The sequence below is a fragment of the Melozone crissalis genome, unplaced genomic scaffold (assembly GCF_028551555.1).
Source record: "Melozone crissalis strain CALT ecotype California unplaced genomic scaffold, PUWL_Pcris_2 ptg000034l_1, whole genome shotgun sequence".
Lineage (NCBI taxonomy): Eukaryota > Metazoa > Chordata > Aves > Passeriformes > Passerellidae > Melozone > Melozone crissalis.
Window position 1 is genome coordinate 16,535,199 of NW_026535812.1, and position 23,574 is coordinate 16,558,772.

The 23,574-nt window shown below is 54.9% G+C and overlaps 2 protein-coding genes across 6 annotated transcripts in view; one reads left to right on the forward strand and one right to left on the reverse strand.

The window, feature by feature from the left end:
• The first annotated feature begins 197 nt into the window (after window positions 1–197).
• On the forward strand, window positions 198–4,311 carry LOC128940722 (deoxyribodipyrimidine photo-lyase-like). The gene is made up of 10 exons (XM_054282350.1): window positions 198–267; window positions 435–697; window positions 860–1,005; window positions 1,163–1,345; window positions 1,506–1,664; window positions 1,991–2,189; window positions 2,279–2,431; window positions 2,685–2,806; window positions 2,907–3,066; window positions 3,243–4,311. Exons 2-10 carry the CDS (start codon window positions 466–468, stop codon window positions 3,395–3,397), a joined length of 1,509 nt encoding a protein of 502 aa, XP_054138325.1. The 5' UTR covers window positions 198–267; window positions 435–465; the 3' UTR covers window positions 3,398–4,311.
• Window positions 4,312–5,492: 1,181 nt separating this feature from the next.
• RUBCN (rubicon autophagy regulator) overlaps window positions 5,493–23,574 on the reverse strand; it is a 28,221-nt gene continuing 10,139 nt past the window's right edge. For 2 of the 5 annotated variants that reach the window (XM_054282355.1, XM_054282351.1), the window contains exons 3-23: window positions 21,754–21,837; window positions 20,655–20,814; window positions 20,374–20,480; window positions 19,673–19,813; window positions 19,310–19,472; window positions 18,536–19,081; window positions 17,939–17,983; window positions 15,975–16,070; window positions 15,686–15,801; window positions 14,994–15,195; window positions 14,534–14,635; window positions 13,687–13,761; window positions 11,007–11,067; window positions 10,353–10,485; window positions 9,875–10,020; window positions 9,500–9,564; window positions 8,745–8,983; window positions 8,267–8,328; window positions 7,928–8,081; window positions 7,464–7,557; window positions 5,493–6,694 (exon numbers count right to left, since the gene is read on the reverse strand). In XM_054282355.1, the coding sequence (XP_054138330.1) occupies window positions 6,531–6,694; window positions 7,464–7,557; window positions 7,928–8,081; window positions 8,267–8,328; window positions 8,745–8,983; window positions 9,500–9,564; window positions 9,875–10,020; window positions 10,353–10,485; window positions 11,007–11,067; window positions 13,687–13,761; window positions 14,534–14,635; window positions 14,994–15,195; window positions 15,686–15,801; window positions 15,975–16,070; window positions 17,939–17,983; window positions 18,536–19,081; window positions 19,310–19,472; window positions 19,673–19,813; window positions 20,374–20,480; window positions 20,655–20,814; window positions 21,754–21,837 (2,955 nt within the window). In that variant the 3' untranslated portion in view covers window positions 5,493–6,530. The remainder of the gene's footprint in view (window positions 6,695–7,463; window positions 7,558–7,927; window positions 8,082–8,266; window positions 8,329–8,744; window positions 8,984–9,499; window positions 9,565–9,874; window positions 10,021–10,352; window positions 10,486–11,006; window positions 11,068–13,686; window positions 13,762–14,533; window positions 14,636–14,993; window positions 15,196–15,685; window positions 15,802–15,974; window positions 16,071–17,938; window positions 17,984–18,535; window positions 19,082–19,309; window positions 19,473–19,672; window positions 19,814–20,373; window positions 20,481–20,654; window positions 20,815–21,753; window positions 21,838–23,574) is intronic. The other 3 variants (XM_054282352.1, XM_054282353.1, XM_054282354.1) reach the window with 3 other exon arrangements.

Genomic DNA, 23,574 nt, shown 5'->3' on the forward strand with positions numbered 1-23,574 from the left:
CTGCTTCCTTGTTCCCGGGCGGACGGAGGGGAGGCACCAGCGGGCACGGACACCCCTCCCGGGGCAGGTGCAGCGCCCTGGGCGCGCCGGGGCCATGGGAGCAGCACCTGCGCCCCTGTGTGGGGGCGGTGCCGGTGGCGGAGCCGCGCCCCTCGGGACACGGCCACGCCCGTGGGCACGGCCTCAGCGCCCGCCCCGGCTTGTGTAACACTCGGGCCGCGTGGCTGCCAGTGGGGACCGGCACCGGCACCGGCACCTGGAGCCCAGGTATGGACACCAGGAGCGGATCGGGCCGGGGACCGTAACACCGTTATTGCCCGGTTGCCGAGGAGCAGCACGGGCTGGGGACCGGCATCCCCCGGGCTCTGGGGGCGGGCCGGGCCCGGGATTCCCGGGAAGCGCGGGAATCAGTCCGGCCTGTGTTCCTCTGGCAGCGCAGCCACGCTGCTCCGGGCGGCGCTGAGGATGCGGCGAGCGCGGGGGAAGCGGAAGGCCGAGGCCACGGAGGTGCCGTGCGTGAATCGGAGGAGGACGGAGGCAGAGGAGGCGATACAGGAGGCCCGGCGGAGGGCGGCCCCGTCCGTTCGAGAGTTCAAGTACAACAAAAAGCGGGTTCGCCTTGTCTCGCAGGGCTCGGACCTGAAGGATGATGCTCGGTGCATCCTTTACTGGATGTGCCGGGATCAGCGAGTGCAAGGTGAGAACCGGCTGGTGGAAGGAGCTCCCAGAGGTAGTAAAAGCGCTGGTCCCTCCTTCGATAACTTTGGTGCTGGCCCCACTCTCTATAGGGGGGTCTGGGGGGAAACTTCCTATGAAGGCCCCATCCCCATCCTGACGCTGCCCTGTGTATTTTCCCCAGATAATTGGGCTTTCCTCTACGCCCAGCGCCTGGCCCTCAAACAGGAGCTGCCTCTGCACGTCTGCTTCTGCTTGGTGCCCAAATTTCTGGAGGCCACCATCCGCCACTACAGGTTCATGCTGAGGGGCCTGCAGGAGGTAGCAGAGGTACAGCCAGGGGATGTCCGTGCTGGGTGGGACAGGGCAAATGGGGAAGGGGGAGGCAGATCCATCCCTTCAGCAGATACGTCCCTTCAGCAGATGCTGCTTGGGTGGGCTTTGCAGAGCCATGAACTGTCCCACAGCCATTTCCCTGTCGCTGCAGGAGTGTGCAGAGCTGAACATCTCCTTCCACTTGCTGCTGGGCTATGCCAAGGATGTGCTGCCCGCGTTTGTGACGGAGCATGGCGTGGGTGGGCTGGTGACAGACTTCAGTCCCCTCCGCCTCCCCCGGCAGTGGGTAGAGGACGTCAGGGAACGCTTGCCAGAGGATGTGCCGTTTGCACAGGTGGGTGCCAGCACTCTGGGAATGGAAAACTGGCTGGTGAGATGTGGGACAAACTTGTCTCCTGTGTCTTGTGCACCAGAGTGACTTGAGCAGAGAGCACATGTGTCGTGTCACCAGGATTGTTTGCTTCTCACACCCTTCTCCTCTGCTTTGCTGCCAGGTTGATGCCCACAACATCGTGCCCTGCTGGGTTGCCTCCCCCAAGCAGGAGTACAGCGCCAGGACCATCCGGGGCAAGATCCATGCTCAGCTTCCCGAGTTCCTCACTGAGTTTCCCCCTGTTGTTCGTCACCCGCATCCGCCCTCCTGCCCAGCAGAGGTACCAGTAGGAGACACTCAAGCCCATTCATGGGCAGGTCTCAGAGTGTTTCATAAGTCCTTTGTGATCCTGGGAGGGGTTGGCAGGGAATGAGGACAGTGACCTGCCTGAGGTCATACACAGATGGTGTGGAGATGAGGATGCCCTGGGGGAAAGGGAGGTTCCCACCTCATTCATTCATTTCCCACATCTCTGCCATGCAGAGGGCTAGTTAAAAGGAGGAGGCTGGCATGGACTGGGGACTTTGCTGGTTGGGGACATAACATTCAGGGCAGCCCTCTCTGAAGAGATTCTGCAGATGCACTCACTGCTTGGTTGCCGCCCAGCCCATTGCTTGGGAGGCCTGTTATTCCAGCTTGCAGGTGGACCACACCGTGAAGGAGGTGGAGTGGGCAACCCCTGGCACAGCTGCAGGGATGGCTGTGCTCAAGTCCTTCATTGCAGAGCGACTGAAATCCTTCAGCAGCCACAGGAATGATCCCAACAAGGCGGCTCTCAGCAACCTCTCCCCATGGCTTCACTTCGGTGAGTGTCCCAGGCTTCCCACTCTGCAGCAGGACTGAGCACTGTGGCTTGGACCAGCAGCCTGACTTGGTGCTTCCCCATGTCCCCAGGCCAGGTTTCCACCCAAAGAGCCATCCTGGAGGTGCAGAAGCAGCGGCGCAGTTACAAGGACTCGGTGGATGCGTTCGTGGAGGAGGCTGTGGTGCGGCGGGAGCTGGCTGAAAACTTCTGCTACTACAATGAGAACTACGACAGTGTGCAGGGTAACATCCTGGGTCACGTGGGCCATGCTGGGTGCCCAGCTGCTCACTCCAACTTGGCAATCCCAGTTCTGCTAGGAGAAGGGCTGTGGGGGCACTAATGTCCCATCATTTGGTCTCTTCTGGAGGTAGGACAGAAGCTGACGAGTGCCCTCTTCAAGACTGGTGCCTCCAGGGCACAGTGGTCTCAGTAGACTGGTTCTCAGCACCCTGCAGAACAGGTTGCTCAGTGTTGCTCTTCATCTCTTGCTCACAGGTGCCTATGACTGGGCACAAACCACCCTGAAGGTCCATGCCAAAGACAAGAGGCCTTATCTGTACAGTCTGCAGGAGCTGGAGCAGGGGACCACACATGACCCACTCTGGAACGCCGCCCAGGTACTGCCCTACATCTTCCCCACAAAATGCTGAGATTTTTTCTGAGGCATGGAGGTGACCTGCCATGGCCTGACCCTCATGGCTGTCTCCATCCCTGCAGCTGCAGATGGTCCGGGAGGGCAAGATGCACGGCTTCCTGCGGATGTACTGGGCCAAGAAGATCCTGGAGTGGACGCGCTCCCCTGAGGAGGCCCTGCAGTTTGCCATCTACCTCAACGACCGCTACGAGCTGGACGGGAGGGACCCCAATGGATACGTAGGCAAGCTGCAGGTTGGGGGCACAGGGTGGGAGGCCTTAGCTCGGGTGGCCAGGGCTGCAGTGGGGGCTCTCTGCAGGCAACTCCAGCCCGTCCTGCCTTGCACTCAGATCCCCCTTGCTCTCTGGGTGCCCCTGAGCAAGGGGGAGAGCTGACTCCGCTGTCCCTGTGCCCGGCAGGCTGCCTGTGGTCCATCTGTGGCATTCACGACCAGGGCTGGGCGGAGCGGCCGGTCTTCGGCAAGATTCGCTACATGAACTACGCCGGCTGCAAGCGCAAGTTTGACGTGGAGCAGTTTGAGCGTCGCTACAGCCCCACACACTCCCAGCTGTGACACCCTCTGGGCTGGGCAGATGTGCCTTGGCCCAGCTGCCAGCTTGCAGGGGTCACCCTGGGATATCAAAGGGCTCCCTGTAGCAGCAGCAAGCTCCAGGGTTTTGCAGGTCTTTGCCATCACCCACTGCTCAAGTTGTCACACTGGGGCAGCTGCTGGAGCCCTTCTACTGGCACAAGGTTGCTGGCAGCTGTGAGAGCCTATCCTCAGCATTCCTGTGCCTGCTAGAAACCTTTCTACAACCAAGGCCTCAGGAGTAGCCCGAGTCATCATTGCTGCTGGTAACCACAGCTGAGATTTGGGTTGAGCAGGGTGTTTCTAGGGAAAAGCTCCCAGGAAGAGGCTCTTTGTGGAACCAATGCTGGACTCTCATTTTTTAAGTTTTAAAGTTTACAGTTTTTATAACCTGTGTTGATGGTGTTTATGGGGAGGTGCACAACACTGCTGTGAAGGGAGAGCTGGGTGGCCTGGAATAGGGATGCAAGCATGGACAGGGCAGCCAAGGCCAGGCCCCTGGGCCCCTCTGCCAGCAGCAAAAGCAGGCTCTGGAAGGGGACAGACATTACAGAGAGCCCCTCACTCAGTGCCTTGCACCTCCTGCCCTGAATCCAGTGGGCAGTTTGCAGGGGCAGGCCACAAACCAAATTAATTAGTCAAGGGGTAGTGACAATAACCCCCTCCCAGTGACTGCATCACCAGCTACATGAGCTGTCCCTTCCATTGTTCAGCAGCACTCCCTGCCTGCCCCATCACCTCCAGGTGGAATACACACCTTTACCCCACCTGAAACAACGTGACAACACAACCAGACTCCTTATTAACGTCGTTTATTAAGGACGGCATTTAATTGCTGTGCTGTGCAATAACAATCCCGTTGTGAGGGCTCCAGTTGAGGGCCAGGGCAGCCCCCAGAGCTCCCTGTCGTGGCCAGTTCCAGTGTTAGCTGTAGTGGTCAGTGCTGGGCAGCAGTGTCAGTGCTGGGCACAGGCTTGCCCTGGAGACCTATGCCAGGTTTGGGGGTCCTGCTGCTTCCACACAGTCCATGGTGGAGGGTGGAAACCATAACTGAGCCAGAATTCCTTCCCTCTTCTCAAAAAGTACTCAGTGCTTTTAGAAAGGGATCTGGGCAGCCTCTCAGCTGCTGTCCCATGACATTAAAGTGCTTCAAACAAAATAGGGTGGATGGAGGTGTGCTGCTGAGGCAACTCCAAGGAAGGGGGTCCCAGATCCAAGCAGCAGCAGGAGGGCTCGGCTTGGGCTTGGGGACAGGCAAGACCAAGGCAGACCAGCATCTGGCAGCCCCAGGGCTTGCAGAGACAGTGAGAAGAGCAGCTGCTCTTCTGGGGAAAACAAGCAGAAGCAAGACACAAGGCAGTAAAAACCCCAGGGGAGGCAGTGGGGAGCTGAACCCTGCTTTTAGGACTTGATCAGGATGCTGCAGGCAGGGGAGAGATGCAGCAGCCCAGCCCTCAGCAGCAAGGCTGCAGCCACATCTCCTGGACCCAGCCTCTTCCCCTCTCCCCAGCCCTGCCACCCCCACAGGGAGAGCCTGTAAGTCACGTCCCAGCCTCGAATCAGGGCATGTGCTGAAAGAGCCACTGCCCCCTGAGGCCTCCTGCCAGTGCATTGCTCTCTGGTCCCTCAACACCCTCCTCGCACATAACACAGGCCACACCATCCTTCCTAAGACCCCACATCCCACCTGTGCTCAGGTGGTGCTGCACATGCCATGGCCAAAGCATCCCCCCACGATGCAGAGGCACCTCCTCAGCTGGGCACAGAGCTCACCTTGTCCCACTGGGTCTGACCCTGACCCTGCAGAGCTGTCACTTGTGCCAGGTGACACAGGTGCATCAGGGAGGAACCAGTCCTTGGCAGGACCCCAGTGCCAAACCCCTCTCCCCTGGGTATCCCCACTGCAATCAGGCTGCCTGACCATCCCACCACAGCACAGCTGGGAAGCTTCAGAGCTTTGCCTGGCTCAGGGACCCTTCCTGCCCCAAGGGAAGCAGGAGATCCTGCTGGGAGAGGGGACCAGCTCCATCCAGGGGTGAGGAACCAGGAGCAGGATAGCCCTGGAGATTTTATACTGGTGAGTCCCAAGCAGATCACATGCCCTCTAAGAAGGCATTTCAAGCAGCACCTCCTTGAGGGGAACACAGAGTTAAAAATACAAACAATCACATTAAAAAAATAAAACCAAGTCCAGCAGATTAAAAAAAGAAAAACACACAGCTAAACAGAGGCTTGGGGATGCAGCTGGAGGGATGAGCCTTCACCTGCATCCTGACAGGTCAAAGGCAGAGAGGCAGCTCCACACAAGGCAGGTTCTGGTGCCACCAGAGTGAGGTCCCATGTCATCCTTAAAGGAGGACGTATCTCCCTGGTAGGACAAACTGGCAGCATGAGGAGGAAGTAGGGTCAGAAGCCTCACCATGTCCCATGGAGGCAGATTTCTATGGAGCCATGGGGATCTGCCTGCCAAAAGTCCATCAGCACATCCACTTGTGCAGCTGCTCCAGGGGCAATGTCCCTCTGCAGCACAGAGAAATCTGGCATTTTCATCATTGCCACGTCCTCTGCTCTGATTCTGGAGTGAGAGCAACTGCTCTCCAGCAGTGTCCCACAGCACATTTGAGAAAGGGAGCTGTTAAATACACAACCAACCCCAAACCCCACCCTCCCTCCATGCACACAACCCCCAGCAGCAGAATGGAGGATCACAGGACTGAGACCTGATTCCCTCCTCCAAGGAGCAGATGTGACCAGAGCTTCCCAGTGTACAGCTGATGAGCAGTGAGTGCTGACCCTTCAGGGGACCCACAGGGATGGACAGCACAGCCCTGCTGGGTCCAGCATGAACAACTGCTAGGTAAAGGTCCCTGTTCTGCCTGCAGGACAGGCAGGAGCAGCTCTCCAAGCAAAGGCATCAGGGAGTGGGAGCAGTACCTGGAGCAGATCCACACGGTGGAATATGCTCCTTTCCCAGCCCAGCAGAACTGTGAAAAGAAATCCCTTCAGGACAGTGCTCCAGGCCTCCCAGCAGTCCTCATCCCCAGTCCGTGTGGCTCAGTCTCTGTGATGAAGGCCATGCACATAACAAAGCCATGATCTGCTCCTTGGCTGCTCGTGCTCACGTGGCAGGCCCTGGCTGTGGCAGCTGCAGCTCCCCCTCGCAGTCCGAGCTGTCGGGCTCCGTGCGCTGCCTGTCCAGCCGCTCCCTGCGCGCCTGGAGCCGCTCGCACCGCGGGCAGCGGCTGCTCTTGAAGCAGGACTTGTGGTAGCAGGCCTTGCACTCTGTGAGGGAGAGCATGGCTGAGTGCTGGACAGACTGACAGACTGCCTGACACTTCACACCCCGGGTCCCTCACTAGCTCGTGAAGCTTTGGAAGCACAGGAGGGAGGATTTCTGCTCTGCACAACGTCCCTCCCCAAGCTTTCCTGATACTCCAAGGAAACAGTGACTTGGTCCCAAGTTTTGTCTGGCACTGCACCTGCCAAACCAAGGCTTGCATGTTGTCAGGAGCTATTTTATGCCAGTTCAGAGGCTGGTCCCAAGATGTAGGGCCACGCTCTACTCAGCCATTAATATTGGGCATTATCAAGGATGTCCCTGAAGAGGCCTAGGGATTTCTTAGCAGGCAGGAAGGGCACAGAGACAAAGCCTTCAGGCTCTCTCTGCTCTGCAAGCTCAGCTCCAGCCATCCAAGCAGGGCAGGGGAGCTGTATGCAGGCTGCAGCCTGTCCTGTAACTGCAGCAGGAGGGAAACCAGGGCTCCCAGACACCTGCTCCCTGCAGTGACAGCCCAACTGCCCACAGCTGCCAGGGCAGGCAGCACAGAGCGTGGTCAGGAGGGGACCTACATGCTTTACCATGTCATCAATAACTGTGACAAGGGTTATCTGCTGCTGTTGTAACATTGCAGACACAGGCCATGCATAGGGGCACTCTGGTCTGGCTGGCTACAGCTCTGTACCTCTTGCTAACACAAATTCCACTCTAACTGGAAGCAGACCTTGGTGGCCCCAGGGTCTGTCCCCTCCCTGTTTTTCCCCAGTATCTCACCTTCACATGTCTTGCATTTGTTGAGCTCAAAGGGAAAGATGATATCGTCCTCATTCTGGCAGAACTCACAGATGAAGCCTTTGGCTTGGCACAGCTGGAAGGAAAAACAACGAGGAAAAAGCAGCTAAATGCTCATCTCCCTGGCAAGCAGGACAGAAGGCAGAGTAGAGCAGGACAGCAGGCCACAGTGCCCTGCTCTAATCATGTGGGACAGCCCTTCCCCAGCATGGAGCACAGGAAGGCTGAATCAAGCTGTGTCAGGGGCAGGGGAGAGCCAAAACAGGGTAGCAAATACCCCATTTGTGCTGGGTAGGAGCTCTGTGAAGCAGGCAGGAACAGTTAGCATTGAATCAGTTAATTTGGTGGCTGCTCTGCACACCAAAGCCTCTCCATCAGTTATCTTTGCAGCAAAGCCTGCTCCCAAGGGTCCAGAGCCATGCAGGAGGCAGGAGAGGAGGCCTTACCATGCACTTGTCAATGTGCAGGCTGCCTGCCTTCAGGAGCTCTGTCAGGCAAGGCATCAGGTCCCCTTTCTTGATGGCACTGAAGTCACTCAGCGAGTAGAGGTGCAAATCCTCTGTCAAGTGGCCAGGCACTGTGTCAAAGGAGTCCAGGAGGCTGCAAGGACAGAGAAACCAGAGCTCAGAGCAAAGTGACTCCAGTAAGACCCCTCCCTTCACTCCTTATGCCTTCTCTCCCCCTCCAGCCCCCTCTCTCGCCAGAGCTCAGTGCAGAAGCTGCACAGATTCCCAGTGCAAGTTCCCTGGGACAGAACCAGGACAGCAGAGCAGCCCAGCACTCACTCTTTAGCCAGCCGGCACGTCTTGAACATGTTCTTCATGTGGAAAAGCTGGATTCGCAGCAGCTGGAGAGGAAGGGGCACAAAGAATCAGTAAACAGAGCATGGTCCTCACCCAGGCAGGTCTGTCCTATTCCCTGTGCTGCTGAAATAGCTGCTGCTCCTCAGCTGCTGCTCCCCTGTTTCCAAAGTGTTTACATCACACAGGGCAAGGCGAGCACAACCACCATCATGTGCTCCAGGAGATAAACTGAAGCCCAGCTGGATACCAGCCAGAAATTCCTATTTGATTTTCCTATGAATTTGACATTCCTATGCCACTGAAGAAATCAGAAAACGTGAATAGAAAGACACAGTGATGAGATTTTAAGCCTCTAAAACTGAAATATCTGCTTTTCCCCAGCTTCCCCAAAATACAGCTTCCAGTTTGCTGCCATCCACCTCACCCAAACTCCACTCAGGAGGCACAGAAAGTGTCTTACCCTCACTTGGTTGAGAGCCTTCACTTTCTGGTACAGGGCAGGGTTGATAGCTTGCACGTTGAAGAGTGGGTCACTCCAGATCTTACTCAGCAGGTCTTTGGAGAAGTTGCTCACGTAGTACTTGCTGAAGTCCCACTTGCGCAGGATGCGGCTGGGGATGACGGTCTGGGCGTTCTCGTGGCAGCACTGGCAGAAGTACTTGCCCAGGTACTCGCAGTACCGCAGCCGCTTGATGTAATCTGGCCAAATGCAGGCAGACAGGCAGGGTCAGCCCAGGCAGGGCCTCTGCTGCACTCCAAACACTGCTCAGCATTTCCCACAAGCAAGGAAAGTGGGCCAGAGTGCTCAGTACTGGAGTCTGCAAGCACCTTCTGACTGCAAAAGCCTTTGGGACCAATAGTCCAGTCTCGTGCAACCACATCTACCTACATCTTCAGGGAAGAGCTCTGCAGCTGCAGAATTTGCTGGGAGTTTGAGGACCCAACATAAGACTGCCTTACAAGAGTCAACATCTGAAATGCTCTCTAAAGGACAAGCTGGCTGCTCTTTGCCTCCATCAGCTCTGTGACCTCCTAGAAGAGAAGGTTCCTCTGTGGATGGTGCACACCAATGTGCAGGCAGAGCTGGCAAAGGCAGTGTAGCACTGCTCTAGGGACCTTATGCTGAGCTCTACCAACACGCACTCACTCAGCATCTTCCCACTTGTTTGCAGTTCCCCATCACTCTCCAGCTCAGTTCAGGCTTCCAGTACTCACCAGGGTCAGTCCGGATGCCACAGCCTGCACACCGGTAATTCTGCTTGGCCACAGCCACCTTTCTCCTGCCCAGACACAGAAGACAACATGCATGACCCAGCCCTGGTGGTACCTGGCACCAGAAGATGGGTACCAGCACAGGCCTGGGAGGTTTATATGGACAACACACTCAAGGGAAAAAGCCCCACTATGTCCCAAAGGCATTAACCCCAGGCACTGCCTCCATCTCACCATCTCACAGTGGTGACCACTGTGGATTTACCAGGCTCAGAGGAGGGAAACCCCAGCAACCAGAGGATAAGCACTCTTGGTGTGGATGGGAAAGGGATGGGAAGGGCAGGTTCCCTGAGAGCCCCCAGGCACACGGGTCCTTACGCTGGGGCCAGGTGAACATTGAAGATGATCTGCGGCCGTGGCGGGGCCCACTCCAGGTTTCCGCGCACCCGAATCCTCAGCTTGTAGATGTCAGCGTGCTCTCCATCGTCAGGAGAGATAGGCAGAGAGTCAGGGATGGGCAGCAGCTGGGAGAGGCAGGCAAGAGGGTCAGATCCCTATCTTGAACTGCAAAGGCAGTGCACCTGGCTGGACTGCCAGAAACCTGCAACCGCAGCACTCCGGAAAACTGCCAGGCACCAAGCTGCCCCTCAGCTGAACTGGGGGCTGAAGAAGGGCTGTCCCCCAGGGACCTGGACACTGCTGTAGGAGGCTGCATCCATCTCCAAAGCCCAGATAAAACCCCTCCTCAAGCTCCACAAGGAGAGCACTGGGACAAGCAAACCCCCTCAGCAGTGCCCTGAAGCTGAGGGTTCAGGGAAGATCAAATGCAATCAGTGAGAGGAACTCACAGCCTTACCTTCTGTGGGGCATCATGCTCAGGGACCAGCCACTCCAATTCAGAGGCAGCTGGGAGCTGCATGCCCTCAAACTGCTTCAGCAAGCCCATGGCCACCGCCTCTGCCGAGTTTGAATTGAGGAAGGAGTGGGATCTAGACAGCAAAGGAATTGTTAGTACTGGATGTCACAGCTGTGCCCTCCTTGCAGCCCCATGCCAGCCCCAGCTCAAGTCAAAGTCCTCCCTTCCACTCTGGTACCTTAATTCTGCACTGCTACACAGGTTTAAAATTAATACACGATTGATTTCTGTCTTTGCAAATGTGTCCAAGCAAAGCTGGCTAATGGCACCATAACAAATGTTCGGAAGAGTGAGCTCAAAACTCAACTCACTTGGCAAAACCTATGCCTGTTCACAGGGGTAGCAGCAAAGTGACAGCCAGTGCCTGTGTAAGCCATAAACAACTGCTCTCCCAGTATGTACCGACCCAAGCAGCTGCCAACCATGGACACAGCTTTGTACTTCACCACAGAAAGCAAAGGGGTCCCCACAGAGGGAAGGAGGGAGGGAGATGCACTCCAGTGCAAAACAGAAACTGATGCACATGGAAGAGCAGAGCTGGGCAGGAAAGAGAATGTGGTACCAAGATGTGTCACCATGAGCTTGAAGACGTACATGGAGTCTGAGGAGAGAAAGGACTTCCTGCTGGAGTCTGGGTTCCTCTTGATGTCTGCATCTGAATCACAAACAGACAAGGTGGAACAGATGGGACAGGGCCAGGGATGCACTCACTTCAAACCAAAGCTTCAAGGTAAAACTTATCAAGCTGTTCAAAAGCATGAGAACTACAGCATCAACTTCTACCAGTGGCACAGAGCAGCAAGGAGGGGTGCAGTCTAATCAGCTGTCAGAACTACCAGAGAAAGGCATGGTGGGGTGCTGTGAGCAGCCTGAAGTTTGGGGGAGACAAGTGGCTGCTGGTACAGGTCACACAGCAAGTCCTAGCAGTAACATGGCCTGGAATAGAACACACACAGAACACAGGAGCTTGGAGAGCAGGACTGCAGGGTTAGCAAGAAGGTTTAGTAGCTCTCTACACACAGTATAGATGCTGGAAGGGATTAGCAATGGGTTGTAGAGCCCTTCTCTCTATTTGACTGTAACCTGTGAGACCAGGCATTGGCCATGGCACAGTTGGTCAGTGACTGCACAGCCAGGGCTGGCAGCCTGTGCCCAGCACTGCCCAGACACAGCAGCACCCTGCAGAGAAAGGGCCAGCAGCCATGGGGCCAGCCCTCTGCACAGGTCACAGACCCATCTCCTGAGGAGGGAGGGTCCAAGGTAAGGTGCAGGACACTGCAGTCCTGCTCCCTACACCCCTCAATCAACTCCCAAAGAGCCCTGGGCTGCCCCACAGCTTGGGTACCAGGCAGTACCCAGTGGAACCTTCACCACTCATCATTCTCTCACTCCAGCAGGTTAAACCCTAACAGGGAATCCATCTCAATGGTAGAAAACCCCTATGTCAGGACAATTCCAGTCGTACAACGCAGAGAGAAGCAGGCAGAAACCTGCTTCATGGCAGATAAGGCTCCCAGAAAAGGGAAGAAGGTATGTAAAGGGAAAGTACTACAGGCCAAGGCCAAAGCCACAACCTTCATCAAAGTAGGTGTGCTGGTTTGTGCCTCTGGGGAGCTCTAGGAACGGTCTGCAGTGACCACACCACCCCCAAACAAAAGCCTGTAGCTTCCCCAGTGCCCGGCATGGGGAGGCACAGCTCAGGGTCCCTGCTCCTGCACCCCAAGCAGGCTGACTAACACAAATCTGCAGAGAGCCCACAGGATCCCAGCCAGGCCCCAGCTGCACAGTGAGGCCAAGGGAATCAGAGCCTGTGATGCAAGGGAGTCACAGCCTGAGCAGACTGTCCCCCTGCCCCAAGCTTCTCTACAGAGAGCAAGACTGCCCTAGCAACAAAGGGAGCAAGTCCTGCTAATTTACAGACTCACACTACTGGAATTCAGCTTGGACATTTGACCTTCATTGTTCAACATCCATTGCTAAAACAGGAAAGCATCCTGATGTTAAGGATTCCACATATCTACATCATGCAAACTGAATTCTAGCTGCAGAAAACAGGAAACTCAGGCAAACAGCCTCACAACCTTGTAGGGCACCAGCCAGACACACCTGCCATGCTCTGGTGCCCTCTGCTCTGCACAGAAAGGTCCTGCATGGCCCTAGACTACGATGAACACGAGCACATGGGGGCACACACAGCACAGAGTGGGCCAGGTGCTATGGGGAGGCAGAGCCAGCACACTCAGGCATTGACAAGGTCTCAGAAAGGGCAGAGGGAGCCAGATCTGACTCCAGGCTTCCACAGGAGCTAACACTGGGATACTGACACTGCTCGCTTCCCAACATTAATTGTAAACACTTCCCAAATCCTCATTAGCTACCCAAAACACCTCTGCTGCCAATGCTGTCAAGTGAGATAGTCCCCAGGAAGTTTGTGAACAGCCCCCAAATCTAAGGACATCACCCCACACCCATGTGCCAGCTTCAGCCAGAATCACAGCCTGGTCTGTGAACACAGGAAAGATCTGAGCAGCAGCAAACCCAGCAGGAGCAACGTGCTGGTGCTGAACACCTGACAGTGGAGATCAGCAGCAGCCCAGCAGACTGTTCCCTTGCTAAAACAAACAGGGAACACATGAAGGTTATTTAAACACCACCAGCAGACCAGACCTAGTACTACTGTAAACAACAGAAACACTAAGCTGCATGTGATCCCAGTGACCAAAACCTCCTGCATGAACAAACTGCCTGCACCCTGTCTGATCTCACTTCTTCTCCCTCCAGAACTTCTTTTTAGAAGGACTCCACTCCAAGTCAAGTCTGAGCATGAGACTAAAGGAAATCTTTGGTACAGATCAAAGCTATGGCATGCCAGCTCTGCCAAGTCAAGCAGCATAATGCTCTCCAAGGCACTTGGGATGGAGATCTGGTCCCCCATTGAAGAGGACTCTGCTCTCATTCAGCCCAGGCTCAGCCTTCAAAATCTACAGAACCTCACTGTCCTATGAAGTCCTACCCCAGGCAAGAGAGGTCTTCACAGAGCAGGCATTTTGATATATCCAAAACACTGCATGGCAAAATGCCCTGAGGGATGGAGCCCACAGCAGAACTCCTCTGAGTCCACTCTATTCAATCCTCCACAGATTTTCTTGCTGACATCTGGATGATACTGTAAGTAATTCCCAGTTGTGAACCAGGCAGGTTTGGAAGAAGTGTGCCCTGCACACACACACACACCTCGCACACACGCGCGCGTGCCAGGAGCACCGCAGGGTACCTGAGAACAAGGAAGCCATTGACACTGAGAGGCCGTTCTTGGACATTTGAATCAGGTTAGATCCATCGTTACCATCTGTATGACATGGTGATGACAAAACAGTTGACTTCAGTGCTTCAGCCAGGCCACAGAGAAAGGGCATAAAACAAGAGCAGCACTCACACAAGGAGAGCACAGAACTGAATTCACACACTCCTCCCTGGGCTACAAAACTGAGCTCAAAACCTCACCCTCATGGACTGAAAGGAGAGGTTCCTGTCAATAGTGAGGAGACAAGAAGTCTAAAGCTGAAGACTGGACAACTCCATCTTCTTTTTAAATTAAGAGAGATGGAGGTACTGCTGAGAAGTAAGTCATCCACTTCAGAGGATGAACAAGGCTCTGAAGGCCAGGGACTTGGGCTGGTCTCCTGTGGGTGATAAGCTCAGCCACCCAAGCTGCCAGGAGCAGAGATTACAGGATTGCAGGTCAGGATGTGACCAATACCCACCATCCCAGAGGTAAGTGGTCAGAGCTATGGTTCCTTCTGCCTGGGGAGGAGAAGAGAGGATGGCAGCTCTCCCACCTCTCTAGCTGTGACCACAGTTATGTGTACCAGGCAATGAAATGGAAACCACCTACCAGCCAGAGGCACAGAATGTTACAGGGTTACAGAAGATTTTGAAGGAAAGTCATGCCACCACATGAGGGAAACAGATTGCTCTGTGTGCTCTGCTTATACATTTGTTTGGGAAAAGCCATCTTGAAGGTCAGAGGGACAGAGCCTTTTTCAGCAGGACTGACCCCAGCACAAGCACACCAGAAGTCTGTTTCTATGGAAGAAGCCAAGACAGCCCTTCCCTCCTACCTCGGATCTCATACTCTTCCACATCCTCGGCAGAGCCAGAGTCAGAGAGGCGCATGGAGCCGTGGGAGCTGAACTGGGACCCACTGTCTGTTGCCATGAGACCTGTGAGGAAGGCATCACAGCCAGGTCACCACTGAAGTGCTCCAAAGGGGCACTGACAGCTGTGGGAGATGGGGATAGATAGGTATGGCCAGGAAAGGAGGGATGGGGCTCAAAGATGGAAAACACTACGGGTTCAGAATGAAATGACATTCCATTACTCAGTGCCAGCAGTGTTATCAATGGATGGTATCTGTCACATTATGGTCTTTAACAGCAGCAATTTCACAAATCTTGGCACCACTTTGGTAGCAACTGAACTGCTTCCAAGGAATGGGCAGGAAGGCAGGCAGCTATAGGATAGGCAATGGACAGAAAACCCACATCCCACTAGCTGATGAGCCCAGAACACATCACCCACTGTCTGAGCCCAGCTCCTGGCAGGCAGGGAACAGGTGCCTGGTGCGGATCTGCTGGCGCCGAATGCGAATCTTTTGTTTAAGCTCCTGGATCTCCTTGTCACTGTCTTCCTCCTCCTCCTCCAGCTGCCGGCTCATCATGTTGCATTTCATCAGCTCAATGGCAGCGATCAGGGACTCTGAGATGCTGAAGTGGGCGTTCTCCTGCAAGAGAAAAAGCATTCAAGGCTATGCCTTGGACAAACTAGGAAGACTTGGTAAAATTTTGTTCCCCACCTATGCCAGGAAAGAGCTTATTACTCATGGATGGTGGCAGAAAGATGTTAATCTCTGTCAAAACATGACTCTTCTATCAGTACCTAGAAAACAAAGCCTTCTTGGCTTTGTTTTCTAGGTACTGATAGAATAGCCATAAAATACAAGAGGCATCCTACAAAGAGGATGTGCAACACATCCACTCTGAGGGTTCAGCATACAGCCCTGAGGGGCACTAACATGTTGCAAAGCTGCCATGTATATGACAGATGGACAGATCCCAGCTACCAGACCCACCAAGGAGCTCAGCCCTGCAGTTCTGTGCAAAGCTCTACAACAGGCAATACCATGGCATTTTCCTCCCCGTGGCAGGAAGCATCCCTGAACCTGCAGTAAGATACATTTCCCAATGCACACAGGCTGCTGCTGCTTCCCTCACCTTCTCCAGGTCTGCACAGCTGCCAAAGTCCTGCTCAGAGAGGTAGCTGATGAGGGACTGCCCTTCAGAAGGTCTCCTGAACATCCCTTCCCCCGAGCTCAGGTACTGCCCAGAGTCTAGAAATGCAAGGGACACAGGTATGAGGGAAGGATCTGCTATCTCCGTGCCACCAAGTCCTGCCAGCACCCTGCCAGCATCCCACAAGCAGGTGCCAGCACTTGAGGACACTGCAGCCCATGGAGGAAGCTGACCAGGACTGAGTGTACCCCCTGGGGCTGGCTGTACTCACCATACTCCATGTAGAGGGAGCTGGGTGTGCTCAGTTCACTGCTCTGCGTGGAAGCACAGACCGGCCCTCTCCCTCCACTGGGATCACCGTGGGACTCTGCAAGGGAAGATGACACCAGGCACACGTCAGTACCTCAGAGGTGCCCTGCCACTGCACAGGGTGAAATGAAAGGGGCTTGGCTTCACACACGCAGGCACAATGGATGGAAATAGAGACATCTTCCTGCTCCATGCCACAGCCGAGGGCAAGCCCAGGAGGAGACAAAACCAGAAAGGCATTTCAGGCAGGAGAAGGGGAATGAAGGAGAGAAGATCATGAGAGACGTGGAACAGTCACATCCTGAGCCTTCCTCTATTTACCCCAGAGCTGAGTTGGGGGACATAACAGGCTCCAGCAAGTACCTTTTGCCAGCCCTTTCTTCCTGAGGGAGCATTCTGAGGGCAGAGTTATCCCCAGAACAGAGAACAGGAGACACAGGGAAACATGAGCTGCCAAAGGATCTGTGGGGGTCCCTGCCCTGCAAAGCAGCCTGGACACCAGTGTAAGGAGGCATCTGAAGGACATGCTCCTGCTCCACCGTACCCAGCCTCCCCACACAGCGCTGGAGCCTGGGAGCAGTGCTCAAGGTGATCTCCACGGGCTGTGGGCAGAGCTCTGCCCCTCGCACGCTCTGTGGTGCAGCTCCCGCCAGACCGAGCCAGTGCAGACCGCCAGGAGCTGGCCTGAGCACAGCCCAAGGACAGGTGGTGCTCCACAGAGAGCCATGGCCCCAGGGAGCACCTGGACAGAGTGCCTGGGTGACAAAGGACTGCTGAAGGAGACTGAAACACCCTGCCAGAGAGGGAGGAGCACACAGCTCTGCACACAGGGCAGGTGCCAGCTGACAATCCTGAGCATAATAGAAGGGCAACCATGTCCTTTCAACCTCCCACTCACTTTTGCTCCCAGCTTTGTGCCATGACTGATATGGCTGGAGGTCTCTGAGCCCACCAAAATCAGCCTCTCCCTGTCAAGGCCATGAAGCAGCAGTCACCAGGATGGAGCCTAGGATCAACCCACCCCAAAGGCTGGGAGGGAAGAGACTTGTCAGGGTAGGAGACTCTTACAGCTACTCACTGCAGCCTGACAGGGTGCCCTGCAGCCACCTCAACACAGAAACCACCTCATGGGGTTGATGCCTGGGGATGTCACATACAACAGAGCCTACTGCTGAAAGGTAAAGCGAGGCAGTGCTCAGCATCATCTGCTGGGCCAGGACACAGGGCTGGACACATCTCTCTGAACAGCCAACAGCCCCAGGGAGGAGCCTTCCCAGACACAGAACCCTCAGCCCCCAGATGTGAGCTCAACAAACCCAGTGCCACTGTTCACTGGATGCAAAACAAAACAGCCCATTCTGTTGTTGAGCTGCTGACTTTTTCTGCACATGGGCCAAAGGGATGGCAACACCCCATCATTTCTGCTTGGGGTAAAACCTGCCCTGAGCCCAAAAGATCATCCAGAGTCTCAGCTGTGGGTACATACACTGGAAATCAGTCAACATCAAACCTCCCTGTACCACAGATCCATGAAATAAAAGGAGAAATTAGATGTCCAAGCCTATGTCTGGTTAGCTGACAGCCCTTATTCGCTAGGCAAGAGAGGAAACCTCTCCTGACCTCTGAGGCAGTGGGTAAAGGGAAGGGCAGGGAATGCAGCTCAGAGACTTGGTGGCCAGCACTCCCTAACGCCATGCAGGGGAGCTGGAAACACTTCTGGGTCTGGGCCACTGCTTCCACAAACCAAGCTGGGAGCTTCAGTCAGGCCACATGCATAAACCAGACCACACTTCGAAGCATCAGCTGGGACACAGCAAAGAAAGATTTTTTTTTTTTTGTTTTCTAAATGAACACTAATGGATTGATGGCAGTCCTGAACTTGATGCAATGATCACTAATGAAGGGCTGTTATACTGGCTCCCAAACCTGCCACTGGATCTTCTATTATAATGGTGATATCCCTGAGGCCTCCTGGGCAGGCAGAGGAGGAGAAGGGCAGCGTTAAGGGAGAGAAAACAGAGACAGACTGGTTACTACTCAGCAAGGTCCTCCACTCCACCAATGAAGGCAGCATCAGGACAAACTCTCACAAACTGGTTGTGCCCTCACACCCCACTCTCTCCATCCCCATGTACTCACTCATTCAAGACCACAGGAGAACCCAGCAGGTTACCAGTGGGATGACATCCTACCAGCAGGATGAGCCCAGGCCCCAGTCCCATATCCCAGCCAAGCAAGCCCAGTGGAGAAGAACAGCTGATGCCACAGCATTGCTGCCATTTTCTATTATTTTAGTAAAAGCTGGCAACACCAGTAACAGTTCCAGCCCAGGGCATTCTGGGAAGCAAGATGTCATCCCATCATTCCAGTGCAGAGTTGAAAAGCTAAGGGAAAAGACCAACCACTTGCCCACTGTCCCTCTCTCCAATGTGATCCATGGAATCAAGCGGGTGGCCAGCACCAGCTGTCTGGTACCAGGGACTCCCACACCCAGAAGCCATCCCAGAAAAGCTGTCCCATTACCGTGCAACTTCCCAGAAGTCACGTTGGTGTCAGAGTGCGAGCGCACGTGGCTCTTCTTGAGGATGCCCTGTGGAGCTGAGGACTGTCCCTCCGAGAAGCTGGACCGGCGCAAGAGGCTCAGGCCCCTGCTGCCCCCTCCGCTTGCCCCCTGCTCCCCCAGGGACGAGACTGAGTCCAGCTTCTGGGAGCTGCTGGAGGAGAAGAGTTTAGAGCTGCTGCTGCTCTTGGTGCTGCTGCTGCTGCTGCACGCCCGGCCCCGGCGGCCCAGGTTCCCAATGGCCAGGTACTCTGGCCCGTCATTGACGTCACTCTGTGGATCATCCTGACTCCCTGTCCAAGTATCCTCACTCTGGCTGGTGGTGCTGGAGCTCATCTCGCTGGCTGGAGAGAAGGGGTCTTTGTGTGAGGGGACGTGGAAGCGGGTGGCAGAGCTGGGCTGCTCCAGAGGGGACCTGCCCTCGCTGAAGGAGGAGGAGCGGGTGGACGGGCAGCGCTCCTGGGGCTGGGTGGAGTTGGAGCTGCCACAGGAACTCACTGGTCTCCTGTCTGGACAGAAGCAGGAGAATGATTTCACACATTGGCACATGGACGCCCCCTATATCCTATGGCTATAAGCCTGTGGCTTCACACCACCACACCCACCACAGGAAAATCCCTCCCTCCCATCATGGGCAGAAGTCTGCCATACCCATCCACCCCAACAGATACATAGGCAGATAAAAAGATAAAGTCTTTTCTGGGTCTACCCTGAGCTCCCCAGCCTACCCTTGATACCTGAGAGGCCAGAGGAGGCTGGATGCTGGAGGCTGGAGAAGGACCCAAAGCAGCGCTGCTGAGCGCAGGGGGCAGCAGGGACGCACGGGGATGCAGGGAGGGCAGTCAGGCTCTGACTCTTGGTCATTGGAGATGGAGATGGATTGTCACTTTTCCTGGTAAGCTGAAGAGAGGTGGCATCATCAATAAATCAGCATCTATTGGGCTACATGTAGCAGCAACAGAAAGGGATCAACCTGCAAATGCCAGGTCACCAACCACAAACGATGCGAACACGAGGGTAGGGAGGGGAAGACACTGCAGCACAGAAGGGAAGCAGCTCTGTGTTCACTGCTGCAGGACAGATTCACACTGGGAAATTACCAGGCTCTCAGTGAAATGATCCAGGCAGCCCAGCGCTCCCGGCAGACGGCTCTGGTGTCCCTCAGCACTGTGCTCACACATGTCCCTTGTCCCAGCAGAAGGCTCTGACGCGCACAGGGATGGCAGTGACGTGCCAGCCAGCTGAAAGAACACAGCCTCCATTTAACAAAGCCTCACTAATTGCTCTCTTTTGGGGACTCTGTGCAAAGAAGGCAGCTGCTGTTTCTGTCCTCTGCAGAGGGGCAGCTGGTGCAGGGCTGCACAGGGGTCACTGGCATGAGCAGGGTCATTGGCACCCAGGTGTCCTGGGGCGTTGCCCATCCCCTCAAGAGCATGACTGTCCCTCAAGACCAGGCAGCTCTGCGTGCTGGCCCTGAAGCCCTGGAGAGGGCTTTAAAGGTGCCTCTTACAAGGAACTGGTCCTCAGATCCTCTAACTCAAATCTTTAGTGCAAGCCTGAACCAAGGTGCTCCACTACAGGCTCCACATAGCCATCTCCCCCACCCTGACCCCTTAGAGGTCACACAGGCAGGACAAGGACCAGTTCCCCACTCTCCTCCCCTCTTGGAGCAACTTTTACTAGTTCCAAGTCCAGCTCCTTGTCCAAGGGTCCCCATACCCTGAAGGTGACCTTGAGGGAGCAGCCACAGCCAGTTGGCATCTGGGGAGAGCCAGATGTAAAATCTGGGACCCCAACTCACCATGGAGGTGTCGATCTGAGCCAGAAGCCTGGGGTTGTTCTGCTCAACAGCTTCCAGGCACTGCAGCATGGCCGTGACGTGGGCGTCACTGAGCAGGAAGGCAGTATCTGGGGAGAAAAAAATGCTGCTCAGGGGAGTCCCTCTCACCCACACAGTTTGACACACCAGTTGCTCACATGCAAATCAATTTTTCTGCTGTCCTCCCTCACTCCCACACAGCTTGGAAATGCCACCAGCTAGATATTTTCCTAGTAAGAAGGAAAAGGCCTTTTTCTCCTTACCTGTGTAGAACTTCCTAATGTACTGCCGGTTCCCCAGGAGCGGCCTGAGCTGAGCTGACAGGCAGTGGCACTGCAGGCTGTGCTGCAGCCACAGCTGGGCAATGGCCTGGTCCCCTGGGCCCTCGGGGTCACGCTGGCCACTCTCCTGCAGGCTGATGAACTGGAAAGGGACATCAGGCACAGGTTAAGGCAGGCAGAGGCAAGAAGGGGAACAGAGCTTGTTCCACCACATGGCTTTGGTCCCCTTGATAACAGCAGCTTTCACATGCCAGTCACTGTCAGCAGGAAAGGGCATGTCCCTGCAGCTCCTCAGCCACCAGGGAGACAAAAGCACCAGGCAGGAACAATGCTTCAAAGGTCAGCCAGTGACCAAAGTCCTCTGGCAGCCACCAGCACAATGAATTTCTCTTGCACACTCTCCCACCCATGAGTCTTGTCCCTGACCTGGAGCAACCCCACACTCCCAAATCCAATCTGACCCCGGTGGTGAGGGTCATTTTCCTGCTGACACATTAACTGGAAAAGGCTGTGGCAATGCCTGAGCTGCTGCAGCTTGCAGAGCTGGACTGGAGTTACACCCCCATTCCCCCAGCAGCAGGCTGGCCACTGCTGTTCCCTGTGTCCAAGGGGGCTGGCATAAATGGCCAGCCCTTGGTGCCCATCCATGGCAGGAACCATGGATGTCAGCATGGGGCAGCTGAGGACCAGAAGCCACATGCCAGTGGCTGGCACAAGTCAGGAATGGGAGAATAAATGCATGGTGAAGCCAAAACCCAGAAATGGGACAGCCCAGACCCTTAAGAGATCTGCACAGACACATGAATTACCCCTGTGCACACACAAGCACGGCTTGTGCCAGTTCCCTTGGTGATGCCTGCTGCACCCAGCCCAGCAGCATAAGCAGCCAATTGTCTCAGCCCAAGCCACACTGAGTTCCCAGGACACAGTTTGTACCCAAAACCACGGCTGTGTCAGCCTCTACAAGCCATGGAACAGCTTTACCCACAACAGCCCAGGCAGCACTGTCCCACGGGTGAGGCTCCAGCCCAGCTGCCCTGTCCCCTCCCAGTGGGCACACAAGGCCGCCCCCAGAACCCACCTTCTCCAGGTGATGCGCAGAGCCCGGGCTCAGCCAGCGGATGTCCTTCACAAAGTGCCAGTAATCCTTCTGTCTGCAGCACACCTGCCAGGACAGCACAGTCAGGTGCCACGTCCCAGGTGCCAGTTCAGTGAGCAGAGCCCCGTTAGCCCCTGGCTGACACAGGCCATGCTGTTTGCCTCAGCTTTATTCAGACAATGTGGGGTTCTCTTAGTTATTCTTCCCCTCAGAGAGGAACTGCAACAGAGTTTCTGTTTTCCTCTTCACCCTATTGGTTGTAAGCACAGACCCAAAAAGTGTCTCTTCACCAAAAAGCTAATTATTTTTACTTTTTACTTCCATCCCCATTTCCTCTTTCACAAGTGACAGAGGAATGGCTTCTGTTTTGGTGGTTTATTTGGTTTGGTGGGGGAGTAGTTTGTTTTATAAGACTAAAAACATAATGCGGCAATTTTAGTTTTCTAGACTGAATTTGGTTTTCTGGACAAATTAATTAATTAAAATTAATTCAGAAGTTTAAAAACCTCTTACCCTAGTTTTCTTAATGTGTACATATGGATTTTTTACCTTTTTTTTTCAATTCCCAACTGTAGGCAAAAAGCTTGCCAAGAAAATAAAAAGTAAACGGAAATGTTTTGCTGGAGCAACTATGAGCCAACTGCTGTTAGGAAGATGGATTTTTATGGGCCTCCTTTTGCAACTCCTATAGCTTGATTGGTGTCACACATGCCTGATCAGAGGAGACATTCCTGAGAGGAAGAGCTGTCTTTGCCTACAGTAAAAGCACTGAGGAAGGTAACACACCACCCTGCTTTGCATGTCTGGCATGAACTGCTACCAACAGACAGACCAGCATAAATCATTTAAACCTCACTCCCTGAAGCCTGTGCATAGCAGGTCTGTCAGAAGGGAGCACTGCACTCCTCACATGGACAAGGCAGCTCCTCTCTCTGGCCACCTCCCAGGGCAGGTCCCTGGTCCAAGCAGCTGGGGACCAACAAGAACAGAGCAGCACCTCAACTAATGCTGTCTGCAAACTTAATAAATCCAGAGAGCCAAGGTCCCTGCTCAGAAAACATGCCAGTCTGGCTCTTCCTGGAGGCTTTTAAGCTTGGGTGCAGCACTGCATAGGTGCAGTTTCCTGATCTAGCACCCACCTGGCCCATGCAAGCTGCCTGGAGCTCCTCTGTGCTGTTCTCTTCCCTCTGGGTGGCAGAGCCACTGATGGGATGCCTGTCCCCAGGCAAGCCCTACAGCCTTGTTCAGCCTTCCACTGTCAACAAATTGTGCTGGTAATTGCAAGCTGAAGGGGAGATCTTTAAGCCTCTGCACATAAGTGGGAAAGAGAAATTCTTCCAGGCAGCCATGGAAGCGGGGAAGGCTGGGAGAGCAACTGCAGGCACAACAAGAGCCTGGAAAGAGTGATCCCATTCACGCAGAGCGCGGGGCTGGCTGCCAGCTCCTGTTACTGACACAGCTAAGCAGAAACAGGGAAGATGAGAGTTTCTCCTGCCAGCCCTCGCTGGGGACTTGTCCAAGTGCAGATGATATGGAGCTGACTCACTGCAAATGCAATTTAATCACTTGGCTGCAGCAGAAAGGAAGGAGAGAGGGGCTGGCCTCAGCACAGGGGGCACAAGTACTTAGAAAAACCATATTGGAAGTAGATGAGATAGAAAGCACTCTGACAGCCACAGCATTTACCAGGCAAGCTCAGCCCCTGCTTGGATCACTTCCCAGCCTGTTACAAGTGCTATGCCCACTCTGCTATGAGCACAGAAGTGAGCTGCAGCACCTGCTTATGACAGCTCTGAAGCTGTG